This window comes from Sapajus apella, unplaced genomic scaffold (genome assembly GCF_009761245.1).
Source record: "Sapajus apella isolate SASKATOON/1434 unplaced genomic scaffold, GSC_monkey_1.0 scaffold52, whole genome shotgun sequence".
NCBI lineage: Eukaryota > Metazoa > Chordata > Mammalia > Primates > Cebidae > Sapajus > Sapajus apella.
In genome coordinates, this window is record NW_022436992.1 from 139973 (window position 1) to 160299 (window position 20327).

The following is a 20327-nucleotide window of genomic DNA, read 5'->3' on the forward strand; positions in this document are numbered from 1 at the left end:
TTAGGTTCCCTACAATATTTATGGGTTACAATCACTTTGAGCAGTCAGCAGATGGTGGGGTGAAGGTGATGTGATAGTGGAGAGAGGGTGGCATGACCCTGGAGCAATCTTTGGTGAACAGAAACTGGGGTGTCATTCTAGATTGCTAGCAGTGGCAGCTTTGTGAGAAACTTTGAAAAGCAGAAGCCTGTGTTTTATCTAAAGATTGTAGCCTAGGCGCAGCCGCAGCAGCAGCCGCAGCCGGAGGGAGTGAGTCTCACAAGGAGCCTACAAGTCTGGTTACTTTGTAATGCTACAAAAGGGGTTTTAAGCCCTTGAACATGTTATGTACTGTAACAGAGGCAAGGGCACTCTGCACCTGGAACATGGAGGCTTAGAGAAGTTCGCTCCCCAGTGGCCTGACACAGTTTGCCGCGGTTTACTGTTCCCAGTACTTGTAACCAATTTTTTTTTTTTTTTTTTTTTTTTGAGACGGAGTTTCGCTCTTGTTACCCAGGCTGGAGTGCAATGGCGCGATCTCGGCTCACCGCAACCTCCGCCTCCCGGGTTCAGGCAATTCTCCTCCCCCAGCCTCCTGAGTCGCTGGGATTACAGGCATGCGCCACTATGCCCAGCTAATTTTTTGTATTTTTAGTAGAGACGGGGTTTCACCATGTTGACCAGGATGGTCTCGATCTCTTGACCTCGTGATCCACCCGCCTCGGCCTCCCAAAGTGCTGGGATTACAGGCTTGAGCCACCGCGCCCGGCACTTGTAACCATTTTATGTAGGCACTCTGTAAGCCCTTCCTCCATTGCCATTTCCTCCAACAACTCTTAATCAGTTTTTACTATGGTTTTGCTAAATGGTGATTTTCTAACTCCGTAATTCCTTCTACTTCTATTCGTTGGTATTCTATCAGCCTGTCTTTTCATCCACCCTTTACAGTGCTTGGCACACATTAGGCACTCAGATAATTGTTCAACGAATGAATGAATGAACTTTTCTCGTGCTGTCTGGGCTTCCGTGATACTAGCAGCGTCAGGCAGGCGGGCCTAGCTCCAGGCTCTTCTTGCTCCAATCAAAAGCAGGGCTCTTCGGGACTTCGCTTACGTTTCATAAAGAAAACCGGTTGGCTCCTTCGGCTCCAGAAGCCTCAACAGACAGCCAGTGGCGTGTGGCAGGGACCAATGGGTGGCGGAGGGAGGCAGAGCCTGCCACGAGGCCGCGGTATAAATGCACGGCCCGCGCGCGCGCTTCGCTCCCGGCACAGTCACTGGCGTGGGCTATGCCTGCGCCTTCGCTCATGTCCGCGTTGGCTTTCCGACTGCTGCAGTCTGCGCAGAGATGCTCCCTCCGCCCTCGCTCCTTCCACCTCGCGGCAGTTCGGTAAGAGGGTCAGGGAACTCGGTCAGCGCGGAAAGCCCAGGGGAACGGAGGGCGAGGGGCATGCCGGGCCCCCGAGGGACACCGGGGGATGTCCTTCCCCGAACATCTCCGCCCCGGCGGTGGTGGCCGCTGAGGGGTGTGGTGGGGCGACGTGGCACCGAGCGCCGCCGCAGCCCTTGACCGGGGTGTTTGCTCGACGCGGAGGGCTGGTACCCGAAGCCCGCCTTTCAGCGGGAGCCGCTCCGGCGACTTGGGGCGTCGCCGGGCCCGGCTCGTGGCCAGTGGGCAGGTGGGACGGGGGTGGCGTGCGGAGCGAAAGCGAAGGCGCCAGTTTATGCAGGGCCTTCCGATAGCTGCTGGCCGCCCCTGGCTGGGACGCCGAAAGTCGTCTTGGGGGGAGCAGGCGAGGATTCCACAAAAGCAGCCCTCAGCTGTCCGTTGCGGGGACCCTAGCGGCGGAGGGCGCTGCTGCAGCTGATGAAATCCCTGATCTGACTTGCTCGGGGTCCCCGCGCCGCCCTCCTCCTTCCACCGGTGGGAGTGGCCCGCGCTGCTGCCGTCCCCCCCGGAACTTGAATGGACTCAGGACACCCAGGTTTTGGCTGCAGCCCACCCGAGCCGGTCAATGCCGGGCTGAGTACCTGGAGGTGTCAAACCCCTGGGAGGCTCCCAGGGCCTTAGGGAAAGGGGACATGGAGAGTGACGAGTACCCACGTTTCAGCGGCACTGGCAGAATTTCAGTCTTATGAAGAGTTCTGGAGATGAATGTTGGTGATGGTTGCACAACATTATGAACGTATTTAATACTACTGAGCTGCACTTAAAAATGGTTGGGCCGGGCGTGGTGACGCGCTCTGAGGCTGAGGCATGAGAATTGCTTGAGCCTGGGAGTTCAAGACTGCAGTAATGGTGCCACTGCACTCCAGTCTGGGCAACAGAGCAAGACACTGTCTCAAAAAAAAAAAAAAAAAAAAGAAGTTGGTAAGTTTTATGTTATGTGAATTTTACCACAATAACAAAATTGGAAAAAATGTACCGGGGCGGAGAAAAGGAAAAGCTCTATTTGCATTTTTGGATTTCCTTGGGAAGGTGACTTGGTTGATCATTAGAGCGTTGGCATTGTTGGCATTGTTAGAGCCCCGCACCTTATAACATTAGCCCCTTCTTTTCTTCTTCTAACGTTCACTGTGTGCCAGACACTATGCCAAGCTGTGCAAATTCAGAGATGATAAAAACTGTTCTTAGTGGAACTCACGTTCCTGACAAGGGGTGGAACACGTGTGTAATTTCCAGTCAGTGCAGAAATGCTATCAGAAACATTTCAAAGGGGCTTGCTTGTTGGAGCAATGAGTTCTTGAAGGAAGATGTGGGAGGGGACTTTCAGGGCTGTTCTTGGTCTGACTCTGACCTGCCTCATCTTTCATTGCTGTATGTTCTCTCCCCGTCTCCCTCTTCCTGAGTGCTGGCCTCTTGTGACTGTGGACCAGACCTTTAGGCTTCCATGGTTGAAAAGAGATTTATAAAGATGCTTTCATTCATTACCTAAAGAACTGGACCAGTTTGCCTACACTCTCCAATAACAAATGCTCTTATCACCTACCTTTCTGAAAGAACAAGTAAGCTTCGTCCACATCTCCGAAAGCAATCCATATTATCTGTACTAATCATTTGGTATTTACAGTTCCCAAGTATTGCTTTCTTACTGCTGGCTGCGTAAATGTGAAAGTTATATCTTTTTAAAAATACAAGTCTGCATTCTTTTTTTGTTTTTCTTTATTGGTTGGTATGAGGTTTCAGGAACATAAACCTCATAGTTGGAGAAATAGTAGCCTTGGAGACAGTGGAGTTACAGAGTAAGTGAACTTTAGAGGCAGAAGTTTGCCTTTAAATCTTGTTTCTACTGTTTTCAGTTTCATCTTCTGTGTAGCAGTGTTATAGTAGCCCCAAGGTAGCTGAGTAATCTATGTAAAAGTGTAATCTGTGTAAAAGTGTAAGCAAAATACCTAGTGTTTAATAGGTGTTTGTTCCATTCCCCCTTGTGTTTTCCTTCACTCTTTACTTTTCCCATTAATTGATAACAGAACTTCCCCAAATCACTTGATTATGAATTGTAAAATGCCCTGATAGTAATTTCTCATGGAAAATTACAGTACTATAAGCTATTGAATTAAAAGGAAAGTGAAGATGCTACTCACTTGGATTTCAGTTTTGAATTTTATTTTATTTTTTGAGACAGAGTCTCACTTTGTCACCCAGGCTTGGAGTGCAATGGTGCAATCTTGGCTCATTGCAACCTCTGCCTCCTGGGTTCATACTGTTCTGCCTCAGCCTGCCGAGTAGCTGGGACTACAGGCACACACCACCACATACAGCTAATTTTTGTATTTTTAGTAGAGACGGGGTTTCACTATGTTGGCCAGGCTGGTCACAAACTCCTGATCTCAAGTGATCTACCTGCCTCAGCCTCCCAAAGTGCTGGGATTATAGGCGTGAGCCACAGTTTTGGATTTTATTTGAACAGTCCTCTTGACTTCTTCTAGTTCTGTTGATTACTTATTTTAATGGAAATTTTTCTCTCTCTCTTTTTTTTTTTTTTGGCAAGGGAATCTCTTGGTCAGGTTGGAGTGCAGTGGTGCAAGCATGGCTAACTGCAGCCTTGACCTCCTGGGCTCAAGTGATCCTCTCACCTCAGTTTCCTGAGTAACTGAGACCATAGGAGTGCACCACCATGCTTGGCTACTTTTTTTTTTTTTTTTTTTAAACTTTTAGAAGACACAGGGTCTCGCCATGTTGCTCATGCTAGTCTTGAACTTTACCTCCCAAAGTGCTGGGATTACAGACCTGTGCCACCATGCCCAGCCCTGGGAATTTTTTCTAAACACATCTGTGAACCCATTTCATTCTGGGATAAATGTTAGCTAATATAGTTACAATTTTGGATTCCCTATGGGACTTAGCTGAGTCTCCATCTCCCTGTTTATTTTGGGGTACCAGTTAATCTGCCCCTTGGCAACAGAGATGATGCTAAGTTAGTTAATGACTTACTCCCAAGGCTGTGTTTCACATTTTTCAGAGTTGTGGGAAGCAGAGGAGGGCTGACGGTTATACTATGAAAGATATTCATTGTATGTGGCTTTGTTTTTTGTTCTTGTTACATTTTGACTTTCTTTTTTTTTAAAAAAAGAAAATTGGCATAACAGCCAGAACCTGCTTTTGGAAGCAAAGTCTGGGACTTGGAACTCTGGCTTTTCCCAGAACCCTGTGTTCTTAAATTTAGTATATGATTTTATCTGAATGTGCTAATACCATTTTCTCTAAGTTTACTGCTTTCAAAAGAAACTTTTTGTGAGGTGCAGGCTAAGTCATTCTCACTGAGTATATATACATATAGTATATATATCTCCTTATGAGTATGTGTATCTATTATATTTTAAGGATACGTGTGTATGTGTATGTATATATGTATATAAAACCAAGGGAAAAGACTAAGAAATTAGTTTTATTGACCATATATTCCTGGCACATTACATATGTAATTTCATTCAATATAAATGACTGTTATAAGCCCTTTTAAAGTAGTCTCTCACTCTGTAGTATTCCATGATTGGGAATGTATTTTTGGCCTAGAGTGGGCATTCCAGGTACTAATATAAATCAGGAATGTTGCCAGGTGTATTTGTATCAGCAAAACCTTTTTAAGGAAGTCCTCTTCAACTCTTAATTCTGAAATGGAATTGTGAATATTAATGTTTTCAATTTCTTCATATACCATGGGTATAAATTAAATGTTGTTATATGTTGTGCCATGCTAGTATCATTATGTAAAATCTGGATAAAAGTGTTTGATTTGCTATAAGATTATAGTAACTTTTGTCTTTTTTTTGAGATAGAGTTTCGCTCTGTCACTCAGGCCGGAGTGCAGTGGCGCGATCTCGGCTAACTGCAACCTCTGCCTCCTGGGTTCAAGATATTCTCCTACCTCAGCTCCTGAGTAGCTGAGATTACAATTACAGGCTCCTGCCACCATGCCCGGCTAATTTTTGTGTTTTTAGTAGAGATCGCGTTTCACCATGTTGGCCAGGCTGGTCTCAAACTCCTGACCTCAGGTGATCTGCCAGCCTTGGCCTCCCAAAGTGGTGGGAGTACAGGCCTGAGCAACCATGCCTGGCCAGATTATGATAATTTTTTTTTTTTGAGATGGAGTCTCTCTGTCGCCCAGGCTGGAGTGCAATGGCACGGTTTCAGCTCACTGCAACCTCCACTTCTTGGGTTCAAGTGATGCTCCTGCCTCAGCCTCCTGAGTAGTTGGGATTACAGGCGCGTGCCACCATGTCCAGCTAATTTGTGTATTTTTAGTAGAGACAGGGTTTCACCGTGTTGGCCAGGCTGGTCTCAAACTCTTGACCTTGTGATTCACCCGCCTCAGCCTCCCAAAGTGCTGGGATTACAGGCATGGGCCACCTCGCTCGGCTGATAATTTTCTCAATACTTCACAAGATGCAGTACCGATTAAGATAAAGTTTAGATATAAGATTATTATTGCATTATATCCAAGATGTTGAGATTTGGTTTAAAGTTGGTATTTAATCATAATGCAATAAAAAGCACTTGAAGGCCCAAAGATTTTGCAAGCCTTAAAATCCCATTTAAATTAGCAGTTACCGGCCAGGCGCAGTGGTGGGTGCCTGTATTCCCAGCTACTCCAGAGGCAGAGGCTGGAGAATTGCTTGAACCTGGGAGATGGAGGCTGCAGTGAGCTGAGATCACGCCACTGCACTCCAGCCTGGGTGACAGAGCAAGAGTCCGTATCAAAAAATAAAATAAAATAAATTAGCAGTTATCTTGAGAATTAATTTTATCTTACCCTACAGGATATTCAGTACCTTGATGTTAGGTTTGAGAGTACAAGGGGAAATTGCTTCATTGTTCTTGAGATTAGAGCAGTCCTCATGACACCAAGGACAGAGATCTAAAGGGAAAGACTTGTTTTTATGGGATCATTTTACTTAAGGAAGATATGCTTATCTATATTATTTTATTTCATTTTATTTTTTTGAGATGGAGTCTCACCCTGTCACTCAGGCTGGAGTGCAGTAGGGCGATATTAGCTCGATGCAACCTCTGCCTCCTGGGTTAAAGCAATTCTTCTGCCTCAGCCTCGAGTAGCTGGGAGTACAGGCGCGTGCCACCATGCCTGGCTGATTTTTGTATTTTTAGTACAAAAGTGGTTTCGCCTTGTTGGCCAGGCTGGTCTCGAACTCCTGACCTCAAGCAATCCACCTGCTTTGGCCTCCCAAAGTGCTGTGATTACAGGCGTGAGCCACCATACCCAGCCTATATTGTTTATTTATTTAACTACAGAATATAATTTATCTATTTAAAAAGCACCATAAAAATAAAGTCAATTGGCTGGGAAATAATTTCAAATACACACCTGGCTGCTAACAGCTGGGGCAAAACACAATCTACAGATGGCATATAAGCAGATAAAAACTATTTGGACCGGGCATGGTGGCTCATGTCTGTAATCCCAACACTTTGGGAGGCAGAGGCGGGTAGATCAACTGAGGTCAGGCGTTTCAAGACCAGCCTGGTGAATATGATGAAACCCCTTCTCTGTTGAAAATACAAAAAACTAGCTAGGCTCAGAGTGGGCGTGGTGGTGGGTGCCTGTAATCCCAGCTACTCCGGAGTCTGAGGCAGGAGAATCGCTTGAACCTGGGAGGCGGAGGTTGTGGTGAGCTGAGATCCTGCCATTGCACTCCAGCCTGGGCAAGAAGAGCGAAACTTGTCTCAAAAAATAAAAACAAAAAACTACTTAACCTCATGGTGAGGGGTCAAACAATTGCAAATTAAACCTGCAGAAAACTTAGTAATGATCTGGGCGCTGGATGGCGTAGCAGTTAACAGCCAGACTGATGTGAGACTCAGCCTGACCAAGCACTAGCTGTCAGTCACTGAGCTTCGAATTAATGATAATAATGATTTCTATCAACTTTATCCCCCTACATATGTAGCTGGACATATTTATTTATTTACGTAGCAGAGACAGGCTTTCGCCACGTTGCCGAGGCTGGTCTCAAACTCCTGGGCTCAAGCCATCCTCCCACCTCGGTGTCCGAAGTGCTGGGATTACAGGCATGAACCACTTACACCTGGCAGAGTTTTACTTTTTATAAAAATTCAAGTTATTTGCTTTTATGACTCTGTTGCCTTCTGCAGAAATGAAGCCGTGGTCATTTCTGGAAGGAAACTGGCCCAGCAGATCAAGCATGAAGTACAGCAGGAGGTGGAAGAGTGGGTGGCCTCAGGCAATAAACGGCCACACCTGAGCGTGATCCTGGTTGGCGAGAATCCTGCAAGTCACTCCTATGTCCTCAACAAAACCAGGGCAGCTGCAGATGTGGGTATGTGTCAGGCGCCGACTGCTGTTGCTTAATTGAGGTTTATATGAGGCAAAATCCATTGTAATTTATGATTTCTTTTTTCTGATTAGGAAACCCAAGCAGAGGAGGCTAATGTGATTGAACTGTATCCCAAAACTTTGTCACAGGAAATCAGGCTATATCTTTTGGGGTTTATAGACTAGGGCAGGAGATACTGGTTTGGTATTCTCTGTGGCTTCTGGAAAGAATATAAGCCAAGTTCTTTTTTTTTTTAATTAAAATTTTTTTTTCTTTTTTTTAATTGCATTTAAGGTTTTGGGGTACATGTGAAGAACGTGCAAGATTGTTGCATAGGTACACACATGGCATTGTGATTTGCTGCCTTCCTCCCCATCACCTATATCTGGCATTTCTCCCCATGCTATCTCTCCCCAACTCCCCACCCCCCACCAAGTTCTTTTTTCAGTCTTTACATTCGATAGGTGACCTTGAACACATTTCACATTTGCTTTTCTTGAGCAACAATGGGTCTCTCCAGCAGAGGTGTTTCAGTGTTCTGCAGTTTCAAGCCTTAGAGGCTTAGGGGGAATGATGGAGCAATACAGTTTTAGGAGACCTCAGTGATGAGGTCAGGAACGCAGTCATAGATTTGAAGGAAATGACTCTGACTTCTGGGAAATAGCTTTCAAGTTCTTCACTGATTGGTTCTAAAGACAAACGTGCAGTTTAGAAGCAGTTCAGGTCTGGATGATGGGGCTTGTGTTCTAGGCTTCATGGTATCACAGATGACTGTGTGGCTGTGGACAAGAGGTGGGTGGGCAGGCTCAGATATGCCTCTGCCTGTCCATCTGTGGGCCTGTGGTCTGAGCAGCAGGTGGCCTTTACTTCTGAAGGGCTGTGAAACCACTGGCCTGGCTAGGTGGGGTTACTGGTCTGTGAGCCTGTGGTATCCTCTACTCTTTATCTTTGAGGATTGAGGCCTCCTGCTCTTTTAATTGAATGCCTTTAGAAACCTCTAGAAAATTGCAGGCCATGGCATTTTTTTTTTTTTTTTGAGATGGAGTCTCGCTCTTGTTGCCCATGCTGGAGTGCAATGGCGCCATCTCAGCTCACTGCAACCTCCGCCTCCCAGGTTCAAACAATTCTCTTGCCTCAGCCTCCCGAGTAGATGGGATTATAGGCATGAGCCACCACACCTGGCTAATTTTGTATTTTTAGTAGAGACGAGGTTTCTCCATGTTGGTCAGGCTGGTCTTGAACTCCCAACCTCAGGTGATCCGCCCGCCTTGGCCTCCCACAAGTGCTGGGATTACAGGCATGAGCCGCTGTAACCAGCCAAGCCATGGCATTTTAAGACATTGGGAGGTAGTGTGGTGCAGAAAAAGAACATAGATTTTGGGATCAGAAAGACTGAGCCTCAGTCTGTCTGTAAAATAAGGTTAATAAGGATTGCATAGAATGAGGTATACAGGATGTGCTAAGCTAGTATTCTCTAGTGTGTATATTTGTGAATTTACTTTTTTAGGTTCTTGAGCTACTTCAGCTTTTAGGGGTGAGTATGATGATACAAAACCTGTATGGTAGCCAAGTATGGTAGGCAACATAGCACTGCTCATTAAATGCCTCAGACATTTTTTTTTAATCTCAAAATTTCTTATAATAGGAATCAACAGTGAGACAATTGTGAAACCGGCTTCAATTTCAGAGGAAGAATTGTTGAATTTAATCAATAAACTGAATAATGATGATAATGTAGATGGCCTCCTTGTTCAGTTGCCTCTTCCAGGTGAGTTTTGGATTCCACCATTTAAAATGATTTCTGCTGCTTCTGCTTTTTTTCTTTTTCTTCTTCTTTTTTTTTTTTTTTTTTTTTTTTTTTTAGAGACAGAGTCTCTCTCTCTGTTGCCCAGGCTGGAGTATAGTGGCATGATCTTGGATCCTTCAACCTTCACCTCCTGGGTTCAAGCGATTCTCCTGCCTCAGCCTCCTGAGTAGCTGGGATTACGGGCGTGGGCCGCCACACCTGGCTAATTTTTTTTGTATTTTTAGTAGAGATGGGTTTCACCATGTTGGTCAGTCTGGTCTCGAACTCCTGACCTCTGGTGATCCACCTCCCTCGGCCTCCCAAAGTGCTGGGATTATAGGCGTGAGCCACTGCACCCAGCCTTTCCCCTTCCTTCCCCTCCCCTTCTGTCCCAAGTCTTGCTTTATCACCCAGGCTGGAGTGCCGTGGTACAATCATAGCTTATTGCATGCTCAAAGCTCCTGCGTTCAAGGGATCCTCCTGCCTTAGCCTCCCAAATAGCTAGGACTAGGGTGTGTGCCACCACGCCCAGCTAACTTTTACATTTTTCCCAGAGATGGAAGTCTCCTTGTGTTGCCTGGGCTGGTCTTGAACTCCGTACTTCCCAAAGTGCTGGGATTACAGGCGTGAACTACCATGCCCTACCTAAAATGATTTCTCAGAAGTAAAGAGGCCTTGTTACTTTATACACCTGGCTCTTCATGTGGATTTGGCTTAAAGGCAAAGTAAATTCAAAAGAGTGACTATTTTATTAGAAATGGGACAGACCTACTCAGAATACCAGTTACCCCTTGATTTAGCATTGTGGTCTTGATACAAAGGACAGCGGAGGGAAGCAGCTGTGATAAACTATATTGGCTTTCCTCTTGGTGTTTGGCTTTGCTTATGTGAGTTCCTTCCATGCAGATGAAGTACATCTCAGAGGCAAGCTGTAGAAGAATGGATATTCTTGACAAAGCACATAAGCTGGAGTTAGGCAGTGCTGACTGCAGTGGTGATTTAAGGCAGCTGTGCTGTTTTCTTTTTCAGAGCATATTGATGAGAGAAAGATCTGCAATGCTGTTTCTCCAGACAAGGATGTAGATGGCTTTCATGTAATCAATGTAGGGCGAATGTGTTTGGACCAGTATTCCATGTTACCGGCTACCCCATGGGGTGTGTGGGAAATAATTAAGCGAACTGGTAGGTATATCCCAGAACTGTATGTCTGTGTTAATATTATAAAAGTAGTACCTGCAAATGGTAAAAACTCATACAGTTCCAAAGAGTGGAAACCCCACCCCATATCCTCTAGTCCTATTCCCTAGAGTTTACCTCTCTTAACAGGTTTTTTTTTTTTTGATTGAGTGTCTCGCTCTGTCACCCAGGCTGGAGTGAAGTGGCTCACTGTAGCCTTTGCCTCCTGGCCTCAAGCGATTCTCATGCCTTGGCCTCTTGAATAGCTGGGATTACAGGCATGCCTCACCATGCTCGGCTAATTTTTGTATTGCTAGTAGAGACAGATTTCACCATGTTGGCCAGGCTGGTCTCGAACTGACCTCAAGCGATCTGCCCCCTCAGCCTCCCAAAGTGTTGGGATTACAGGCGTGAGCCATTGTTGCCCGGCCTTAACTGTTGCCCTTGACAGTTTTTGCTCTTTAATCCAGAAGCCTCCGTGAAGGAAACTTTCTTTTTTTCAAATTTTTAATTTTCTTTCTTTATGCCCCACTCTACTGGTAGTAAAGGAAACTTTCTATTTTTCTTTTTAAGAGTCAGAGGTTTCGCCATGCTGCCCAGGTTGGTCTCAAACTCCTGGCCTCAAGCAATCCTCCCTCCTGCTGGGATTGCAGGTGTGAGCCACCGCCCAGCCCTCAGTGAAAGAAATTTAAGATTTAATAGTGGTGACAGTGCACATTCCTGTAATATTTTGTAGCCTACAGTGTGCTTTCTCCTATTTTCTTTTAGCCCTTTTTTTTTTTTTTTTGAGACGGAGTTTCGCTCTTGTTACCCAGGCTGGAGTGCAATGGCGCGATCTCGGCTCACCGCAACCTCCGTCTCCTGGGTTCAGGCAATTCTCCTGCCTCAGCCTCCTGAGTAGCTGGGATTACAGGCACGCGCCACCATGCCCAGCTAATTTTTTTGTATTTTTAGTGGAGACGGGGTTTCACCATGTTGACCAGATGGTCTCGATCTCTTGACCTCGTGATCCACCCGCCTCGGCCTCCCAAAGTGCTGGGATTACAGGCTTGAGCCACCGCGCCCGGCCCGTAGCCCTTATTTTGTGTAGTAAATTATAGCTCCAATTGACTGATGTGGCAATAAGCCCAGTGACTTCACTATCAAAATTGGGTTCATGTTCTAGGCCATCTGACTTTGTTTTCCTTTGGTGTTCATTCTAAGATGGATTGGCACTACTTTTAACTTAAATATATATATTTTTTGTAGGCATTCCAACCCTAGGGAAGAATGTGGTTGTGGCTGGAAGGTCAAAAAATGTTGGAATGCCCATTGCAATGTTACTGCACACAGATGGGGCACATGAACGTCCTGGAGGTAAGGAAATTGCTTTCAGGGAGCACTGTCCTCTTCTCCCCATGTAAGAACTTTCAGAAGTCATCCTGTGCATGTTTGGAAGTATTAACTCTGTTATACTTTGTATTTGTTGTAATTTTGTTAACAGACAATTCAGGGAGTAGCCTTTGTGGAGAAGCTGCACCCAGTGTCATCTGAGTTTATTATTCACTTATCATGTAACTAGCTTCAGAAATAAATTTAAGTTTTGATAGAAGCATGATTATAGGAAATTAGAAAATTTCAGCTATAGCTTTGATAGCTGGAACTAAGGAGCAGTTCTTATTCAAAGATAGTATCCTGTTCTGTGTCATTTAGTGGAAAAGATCTTAAGCCATTGCAAAGAATTGGATTGATAGGACTGTAATGTGTCCTGTCAAGTGCTGTTAATTGGGTCTGAGGAAAAGCCTTGTCAGTCAGTTACCACGTAATTATTGTAATAATGACCTTACATGTTTATATCAGAAATAATGGCAAGACTATATTTTCAATTATCTTTCAACATACTTAGAAACAGTAAAATTCTTGAAAGTCTTTAAAGTAGAATGAATAAATTTAATTATATGACTCAAAACAGTCGAGCTGGTTAAAGCTATACAAAATTAGGTATTAATTTTAAAAAAGTAAATGACAATTAGCTGTCCAGAAAATACGGCACAAGCCATTAAGTCTTCTTTTTTTCTTTTTTTATTTTTATTTTTTTATTTTTTTTATCTTTTTTTTTTCCTCTCTGTTGCCTGGGCTGGAGTGTAGTGGCATGATCTCGGCTCACTGCAACCTCCACCTCCCAGGTAGCTGGGATTACAGATGTGCACCATGATGCCTGGCTAATTTTTGTATTTTTAGTAGATACCGGGTTTCACCATTTTGGCCTGGCTGGTCTCAAATTCCTGACCTCAGGTTTCCGCTCACCTTAACCTCTCAAAGTGCTGGGATTACAGGCGTGAGCCACTGCGCCTAGCTGTAAGTCCAGAGATACTGAGTTTCTACAGTGTTTGTAGTTTTTCAGAGATGTTGAGTTTCTACAAAGACATGACTAGTTGAGACCTAATCCAATCCCAGCTTTGTGTCAGAAATCAAGACATCTAGTTTTTTTTTCTAGGTGATGCCACTGTTACAATATCTCATCGATACACTCCCAAAGAGCAGTTGAAGAAACATACAATTCTTGCAGATATTGTAATATCTGCTGCAGGTAAGAACACAAGGGGGCGGAGGGAAGGACTTTGCCTCAGAAGAGGATGTTGTACCCCTCATCTTAGAATTTGCCTGCCTAGTTGCCATTCCATTCATCATTCCCCTCATAATGATTCTTTGAGCTACCTACAAAGATGAGGGTAGAGTTGTGATTGGAATACTGGTTTCAGGCATTCCATTATAGACTGGATGGGTGAATGTTATTTCTAAAGCTTCAAAATATTTATATTTACTGTATAAAGTTTAAATGGTTCCTTTTGTTTTCTGTCGGAAGCCAAAAATAAATAATAAAAGTACGTGGTTCCTTAATATTTGTAACAGATTTTAATAAAACATGTTAATTAGTTCTTCTAGGTCTCTTGAAATTGAAATTAGATAGGAACCTGACAAGTTGATCTTTCCCGTCTCCATTTCCAGGCATTCCAAATCTGATCACAGCAGACATGATCAAGGAAGGAGCAGCAGTTATTGATGTGGGAATAAATAGAGTTCATGATCCCGTAACTGCCAAACCCAAGTTGGTTGGAGATGTGGATTTTGAAGGTAAATGGCATAATTTTATTTTAAAAACTGAAATCAATAAATACTGCCTTTCATGGACATTCAGGATAGATTATTTACTTTTTATGTAACTTGTATGCTCATGTTACCTTGGTAATATTGTTTAGTATGCTTTTTTTCTTTTTTTGAGACGGAGTTTCACTCTTGTTGCCTAGGCTGGAGTGTAGTGGCACAATCTCAAAGGCTCACTGCAACCTCTGCCTCCCTGGATCTCCTGTCTCAGCCTCCCAAGTAGCTGGGATTATAGGCACCCGCCACCACGCCCAGCTAATTTTTGTCTTTTTTTTTTTTTGTTTTATAGATTTATTTTCAAAGAGAAAAACACTTACACAATTTAAATACAAGTCCCTCAGAATTACTCTGTTAGAGCCAGCAATAATGCCGAACTGTGTCCTCACTGCCAGACATTCATCAGTATCATCTGTGTCCTCTCTCAACAAAGCTAAAGGGTCTGATACTTTATTCATATACATCCTCCTTATCTACAATGTAATCTACAATTTCTTGTGGACATATTAACTTTTCCGCATCTAAATCAGGAATTTCAAACCCAAATTCGTCTTCCATGGCCATGATAATCTCCACTTGGTCCAAACTGTCTAAGCCCAGGTCTTTCATAAAATGAGAATTTATGCAAAGCTTCTCTGGCTCAATCTTGTCATAGAGTTTCAATATGTAAAGGACATGGTCCTGGATGTCCTCTTAATGTCAAAGAGGGCGCTTCGCAATACTGGCGGCACAACTGTGTAACTCTACCCGGAACCTGCGCGAGCACTGCGGCTGGCTGCGAAGGCCCGGGCCTCGTCTGGATCCCCGTGGAGCACAGAGCAGTGCTGAAAGGCTGGGCAGCGACCAGCATGGAGACCCGGGGCAGTGGCGCGAAGGCCGCAGGCAGGCGGTGGACACAGGAGGAAAGGACACGAGACGCCATGGCTACGCTGACCCAGGATGCACTGCCAATTTTTGTCTTTTTCATAGATATTGGTCAGGCTGGTCTTGAATTCCTGACCTCAGGTGTTCTACCTGCCTTGTCCTCCCAAAGTGCTGGGATTACAGGCGTGAACCACTGCACCCAGCCAGTATGCTTTTCTTTTCTTTTTATTTTATTTTATTTTTGAGACAATCTCCTTTTGTCACCCAGACTGGAGTGCAGTGGCACCATCTTGGCTCACTGCAACCTCTACCTTACAGCTTCAAGCGATTCTTGTGCCTCAAGCCTCCCCAGTAGCCAGGATTACAGGCGTGTGCCACCACGCCCAGCTAATTTTTTGTATTTTTAGTATTTTTAGTAGAGACAGGGTTTTACCATGTTGGCCAGGGTGGTCTGGAACTCCTGGCCTCAAGTAATCAGCCTGTCTCGGCCTCCCAAATTGCTGAGATTATAGGCGTGAGCCACTGTGCCTGCCCTTAGTATGCTTTTCATAAGAATTAGAGAAACCTTTTAAAAATTGTAGCCACTCTAAAATTATTTTAGGTGTTTTATCACAATAATGTAGAGCAGTTATAAACTTTTCAGGGAATTGTTTTTCTTAGACTTATTTCATAATTCAAACAATTTCTTGACTTTTAACAAGTTTGAAAATTTGATGAAATGATTTTTCTAAACCATGCAGTTTCCCAAAAAGTGTTAGAGATTTCTCATTTTCACACTGAGAGATCACAGACCTAGAAAGTTAAAATGGCCCCGGAAAAAGTCATATCCCTGAAATAATTGGAATAGATTTCTCTTCTCCGTTCTTTTTCAGAGGCAGAGTCTCACTCTGTTGCCCAGGTTGTAGTGCAATGGCGTGGCATAATCTCTGCTCACTGCAGCCTCTGCCTTCTAGGTTCAAGTGATTCTCCTGCCTTAGCCACCTGAGTAGCTGGGATTATAGGCATGTGCCACCACGCCTGGCTAATTTTTTGTATTTTTAGTAGAGATGAGTTTGGCTTTGTTGATCAGGTTGGTCTCAAACTCCTGGCCTCAAGTGATACGCCTGCCTCAGCCTCTCCTTTCAGTTCTTAAGATAGAATGTTTATCTGAGTTTTATGCTGATAATCCTTTTTCTTTCTCTCTCTCTCTTTTTCTTTTTTTTTTTTTTTTTTTGAGACAGGGTCGGTCTCTGTTGCCCAGGCTGGAGTAGAGTAGCGTGATCTCAGCTCACTGCAACCCCTGCCTCCTGGGCCAAAGCAGTTCTCCTGCCTCTGCCTCCTACTGAGTAGCTGGGACTATAGGCACATGCCACCTCACTTGGCTAATTTTTGTATTTTTTGTAGAGATGGGGTTTTACCATGCTGCCCAGGCTGGCTTCAAACTCCTGGCCTCAAGTAATCTTCCCCATCCACCCTCCACCTCAGACTCCCAAAGTGCTAGGATTATAGGCATGAATAATCCTATTCCTAGCTTCTGTTTTTATTAAAGCAGTCAAACCCATGCCTAGCTATTTAAGGATTTTCACTTTAATTTTTTTTTTTTTTTAGTTTTTTTTTTTTTTAACTTCTCAATTAAAATTACTATGCTTGATGCTTTGGACAAATTAAATTTAAGATTAAGAAAAGGCTGTAGGCAGGTCTTGAGGTAATGAGTATTATTATTATACTAACAGCTCCCACACAGTTAACCTAGTAGGTATGTTTCTTTTTTTTTTTTTTACTGTCTCCAGTAATGGGTATAAGCAAGGTATGTTTCTTTAAGAGGTTTCTTTATAGGTTACTTAGATGTATAAATATTCCTTGAACAATTCTTTATGTGCATGTTATTTTACTAGTGTTTTCACAAAACCTTGAATGATGTAGATGTGATTTTTTGAGTTTTATACTTATGTATGTTACTTTTTCCTTGCATGCTTCTTTTGTAATATATTAAGGTACACACATGTCCTTTGCCATCATTGAAGTAGCCTACCTGTCTTGTTTCTATGTAGGAGTCAGACAGAAAGCTGGTTATATCACTCCAGTTCCTGGAGGTGTTGGCCCCATGACAGTGGCAATGCTAATGAAGAATACCATTATTGCCGCAAAAAAGGTGCTGAGGCTTGAAGAGCGGGAAGTGCTGAAGCTTAAAGAGCTTGGAGTAGCCAGTAATTAACTGTTGTGTCTTCTGTGTCATGAACAACACTCCAAGCCAGCTCAAGAAGCAAAGCAGGCCAATAGAAATGCAATATTTTTAATTTATTCTACTGAAATTGTTTAAAAGGATGCTTTGTATTTATTAAAAGCTTAAATGGGTGGATGTTTGTGCACGCACCTGTAGTACCTCGCCAGGGAGCATTCCAGTATTCTGCAGGGTCATGTGATCTAGCCAAGTGCAGCCATTAACCTAGTGATGAACATGGGAGACACTGTCATATGAAGAATGGACGCTTAACTTTGTCAAGCCCTCAGTTAAACATTTGCCTTTTCTAGGATTGCATTTCCCAAGTGCTATTCCAATAAGAGTTGATACTCATTTTAGGTACCAAACCTTTTGAGTTCAGCTGATCAAACCAAAGGAAAAGTGTTGCTAGAGGAAATTAGGGGAAAGGTGAAAAAGAAAAAAATGGTAGTAATTGAGTAGAAAGAAATTAATTTATATATGTATTGATTGGTAACCAGATTTATCTAACTAGAACTGAATTTGCTAGGAAAAAAAACTACATGTTGTTTTCCTAAGCTGTCTTTTTAAGGCTTAGTCAGTCATTGGGAAAATGTTTAGGATTGTTCCTTGCTATTAGTCCTCATTTTATGTTTGTTACCCTTCAGTAAGTTCTCCCAATTTTAGTTTTCTAGGATTGAAAGGCTTCTTTTATACATTATTCATGTGTATTGTCATATTTGTTTTTTGCTATATACTTTAACTTCATTGTTAAATTTTTGAATTGTATAGTTTCTTTGCTATATTTTAAAATCTATTTTTGAAAAACAAACTTGGCTTGATAATCATTTGGGCAGCTTAGGTAAGTTTGCAACTTACTTTTCCACCAAAGAACTGTCAGCAGCTGCCTGCTTTTCTGTGATCCACCCTGTTGACTTTTCCAGAAAATTTTTAAGAATTTCAGTTAATACTGAATTTAATCAGACTTTTTGATTAAAGATTTTCTCTTTTTTAATAAAATACATCTGTCTGGTGTGGTATCAATTTCTGAAATTCTGTCTTCCTATGACTCCTAGTTGCAACCTAACCAGAGTTTTTTTTTTTCTCTAATGTAATCAATGTAGATATTGCTATATTCAGTAACACTTACTTCTATAGCCTTAAATAGATATTTTTTTTTCTTTTTTATGTAGAGATGGGTTCTTGCTATATTGTCTGGGCTGATATTAAACTCCTGGCCTCAAGCAATCAATTCTCCTGCCTCAGCCTTCCAGAGGACTGGGATTACAGGCATGAGCCCACGGCCAGCCTAGTCCTCCAGTCTTTTTTTTTTTTTTTTTGAGACTGAGTCTCCCTCTGTTGCCCAGACTGGAATGCAGTGGATCTCAGCTCACGGCAATCTCTGCCTCTCAGGTTCAAGCAATTCTTGTGCCTCAGCCTTCCAAGTAGCTGGGATTACAGGTGCATGCCACCATGCCCAGCTAATTTTTGTGTTTTTAGTAGAGATGGGGTTTCATTACATTGGCCAGGCTGGTCTCGAACTCCTGACCTCAAGTGATCCACCTGCCTTGGCCTCCCAAAGTGCTAGGATTATAGATGTGAGCCATCACACCTGGCCAGTCCTTCAGTCTTATATCCTAACAGGTTGTGCCAAGCTAGGAGCTTAATCTGTGAAATACTTGAGGTGGGGATAGGTTCCTTGACCATTTTGGCCTTTGGCTTTCATGCAAGCAGAAGTAGCTCCTGCTCTAGGCAGCTTGAAGCAGAAAGAAGAGTTGAGTTGACCTACCTTTCTTGTTCTTCTGCCAGCTGGTGTTACTCTTTTGACAGTTCTCTGGAATTGAAAGAAGTTTAGATAGTTTGCTGGAGATGTTTCTGTAAGTGAAGTATAGCTCATGTCTATAAGCTATGCCTGCTTACTTACCTAGATTGTTAAACATGGAGCAACATGACCAGACAGGATTGAATTTTATTGAATTACAGTTACAAGTGGGAAAATTATTGACTTACTGCATGAGAAGTATTATGTCAACCTGTTAAAAAGCTATGGAAGTTAAAATGTTCATGTATATACAAAATACAAATGACATGTAAGGTAAAGTTACAGTGATCAATTTACAACAAAGAAATTAACAATAGTTTTCCAGCTTGTTTGATTAATCAAGCAGGTTTACTCTTGAATCCGTAGCATTTCTACAATTTAATTTGGACAAAGTCCCATTCCAAATCAGCCAGGTTTTAAAACTGAAATGTGAAGGGTGGATTGTTAGCTCCCCCAGGATTTGTTGTGCGGATGACAAGTTTTAAAAAAATTATTGTTTATAAGACATGGGCTCCAGCTGTCTCCCTGGCTGGAGTACAGTGGCATGATCATAGCTCACTGTAGCCTTGAACTCCTGGGCTTAAATGATCCTTCTGCCTCAGCCTCCCAAATGGCTGGATTACAGGCTTGTGCCAGCATGCCTGGCTAATTTTTAAACATTTGTTTAGAGATGGGTCTCACTATGTTGCCCAGGCTTGTCTTGACCTGACTGACCTCTACTGATTCCCCCACCTCAGACTCCCAAGTAGTGGGATTACAGGTGTGAGCCACTGTGCCTGGCAAGAATTCATACTTAAGCATAGGAGATAGTTCTAGATTAGCTAAGAAATTTTGCTATCAGTAGGAATGGTAGAGGTTTAGAGCTTTACCTCTTGGCAGTATCCCTTGAAAGGGAGCTCTGAGATTAATCAAACACTTATTGAGAGTTTTCTATGGACCAGGCACTATATTAGACTCGGGATTACAGAGGCAATTACCTGTCCTGATATTCAAGGTGTTAATGATCTAGTGTCATTTTTCTTTAAAAAAGCACCTGCATTTGTCATCTTCAGCAAATACAACTCTAACCAAAGTGATTTACTGAAGGTCCTAATCAGTTGTTTGGGAGAAAGTAAGTCAGATGCACTGTGGCTGTCAGGCACATCATAGGCATTAAACAAACATGGTTGGTGTTCATTAATGTGGATTTAAGGTAAAATGACTGATCTCAAGTTTCATGAGGAATAGTTTTGCTTCATTGAAACTGGTTTTAATCTTCCCAAATAGTTTCCAATCATTCCTTTAAAGTACTAGGTTGATTAATATTGCAAAGTTATTAAGGTAAAATGTGCCATTACCTCTGTCTAACCTGTATTTGTGTGAATGAGAGTTTGACTTTGGGAATAAACATTGAAAATTTGCAAGAAGAACCTACCCAAATGTATAAAGAAATGTGATTCCAGGTATGAAAAACCAGTGATACTAATTTAATGATCATTTTGTTGATTTAACATGTGGTTTCAAATTTCACTTTAACAAGAACTATTTTATTTTAGAAATATCCACTCAAATGCATTGATTCTGTCATTAACAGAGTTTTGGAACTGG

General features: G+C 42.9%; 1 protein-coding gene and 1 pseudogene across 2 annotated transcripts; one reads left to right on the forward strand and one right to left on the reverse strand.

The window, feature by feature from the left end:
- Positions 1-1176: 1176 nt before the first annotated feature.
- MTHFD2 (methylenetetrahydrofolate dehydrogenase (NADP+ dependent) 2, methenyltetrahydrofolate cyclohydrolase) lies at positions 1177-19221 on the forward strand. The gene is made up of 8 exons (XM_032243363.1): positions 1177-1368; positions 7591-7775; positions 9418-9540; positions 10588-10740; positions 11983-12090; positions 13211-13303; positions 13723-13848; positions 16770-19221. Exons 1-8 carry the CDS (start codon positions 1268-1270, stop codon positions 16931-16933), a joined length of 1053 nt encoding a protein of 350 aa, XP_032099254.1. The 5' UTR covers positions 1177-1267; the 3' UTR covers positions 16934-19221.
- On the reverse strand, positions 14146-14812 carry LOC116526793 (annotated as a pseudogene). Its single transcript, XR_004258282.1, has one exon. The product of XR_004258282.1 is annotated as an acyl carrier protein, mitochondrial-like (transcript).
- Positions 19222-20327: the final 1106 nt, after the last annotated feature.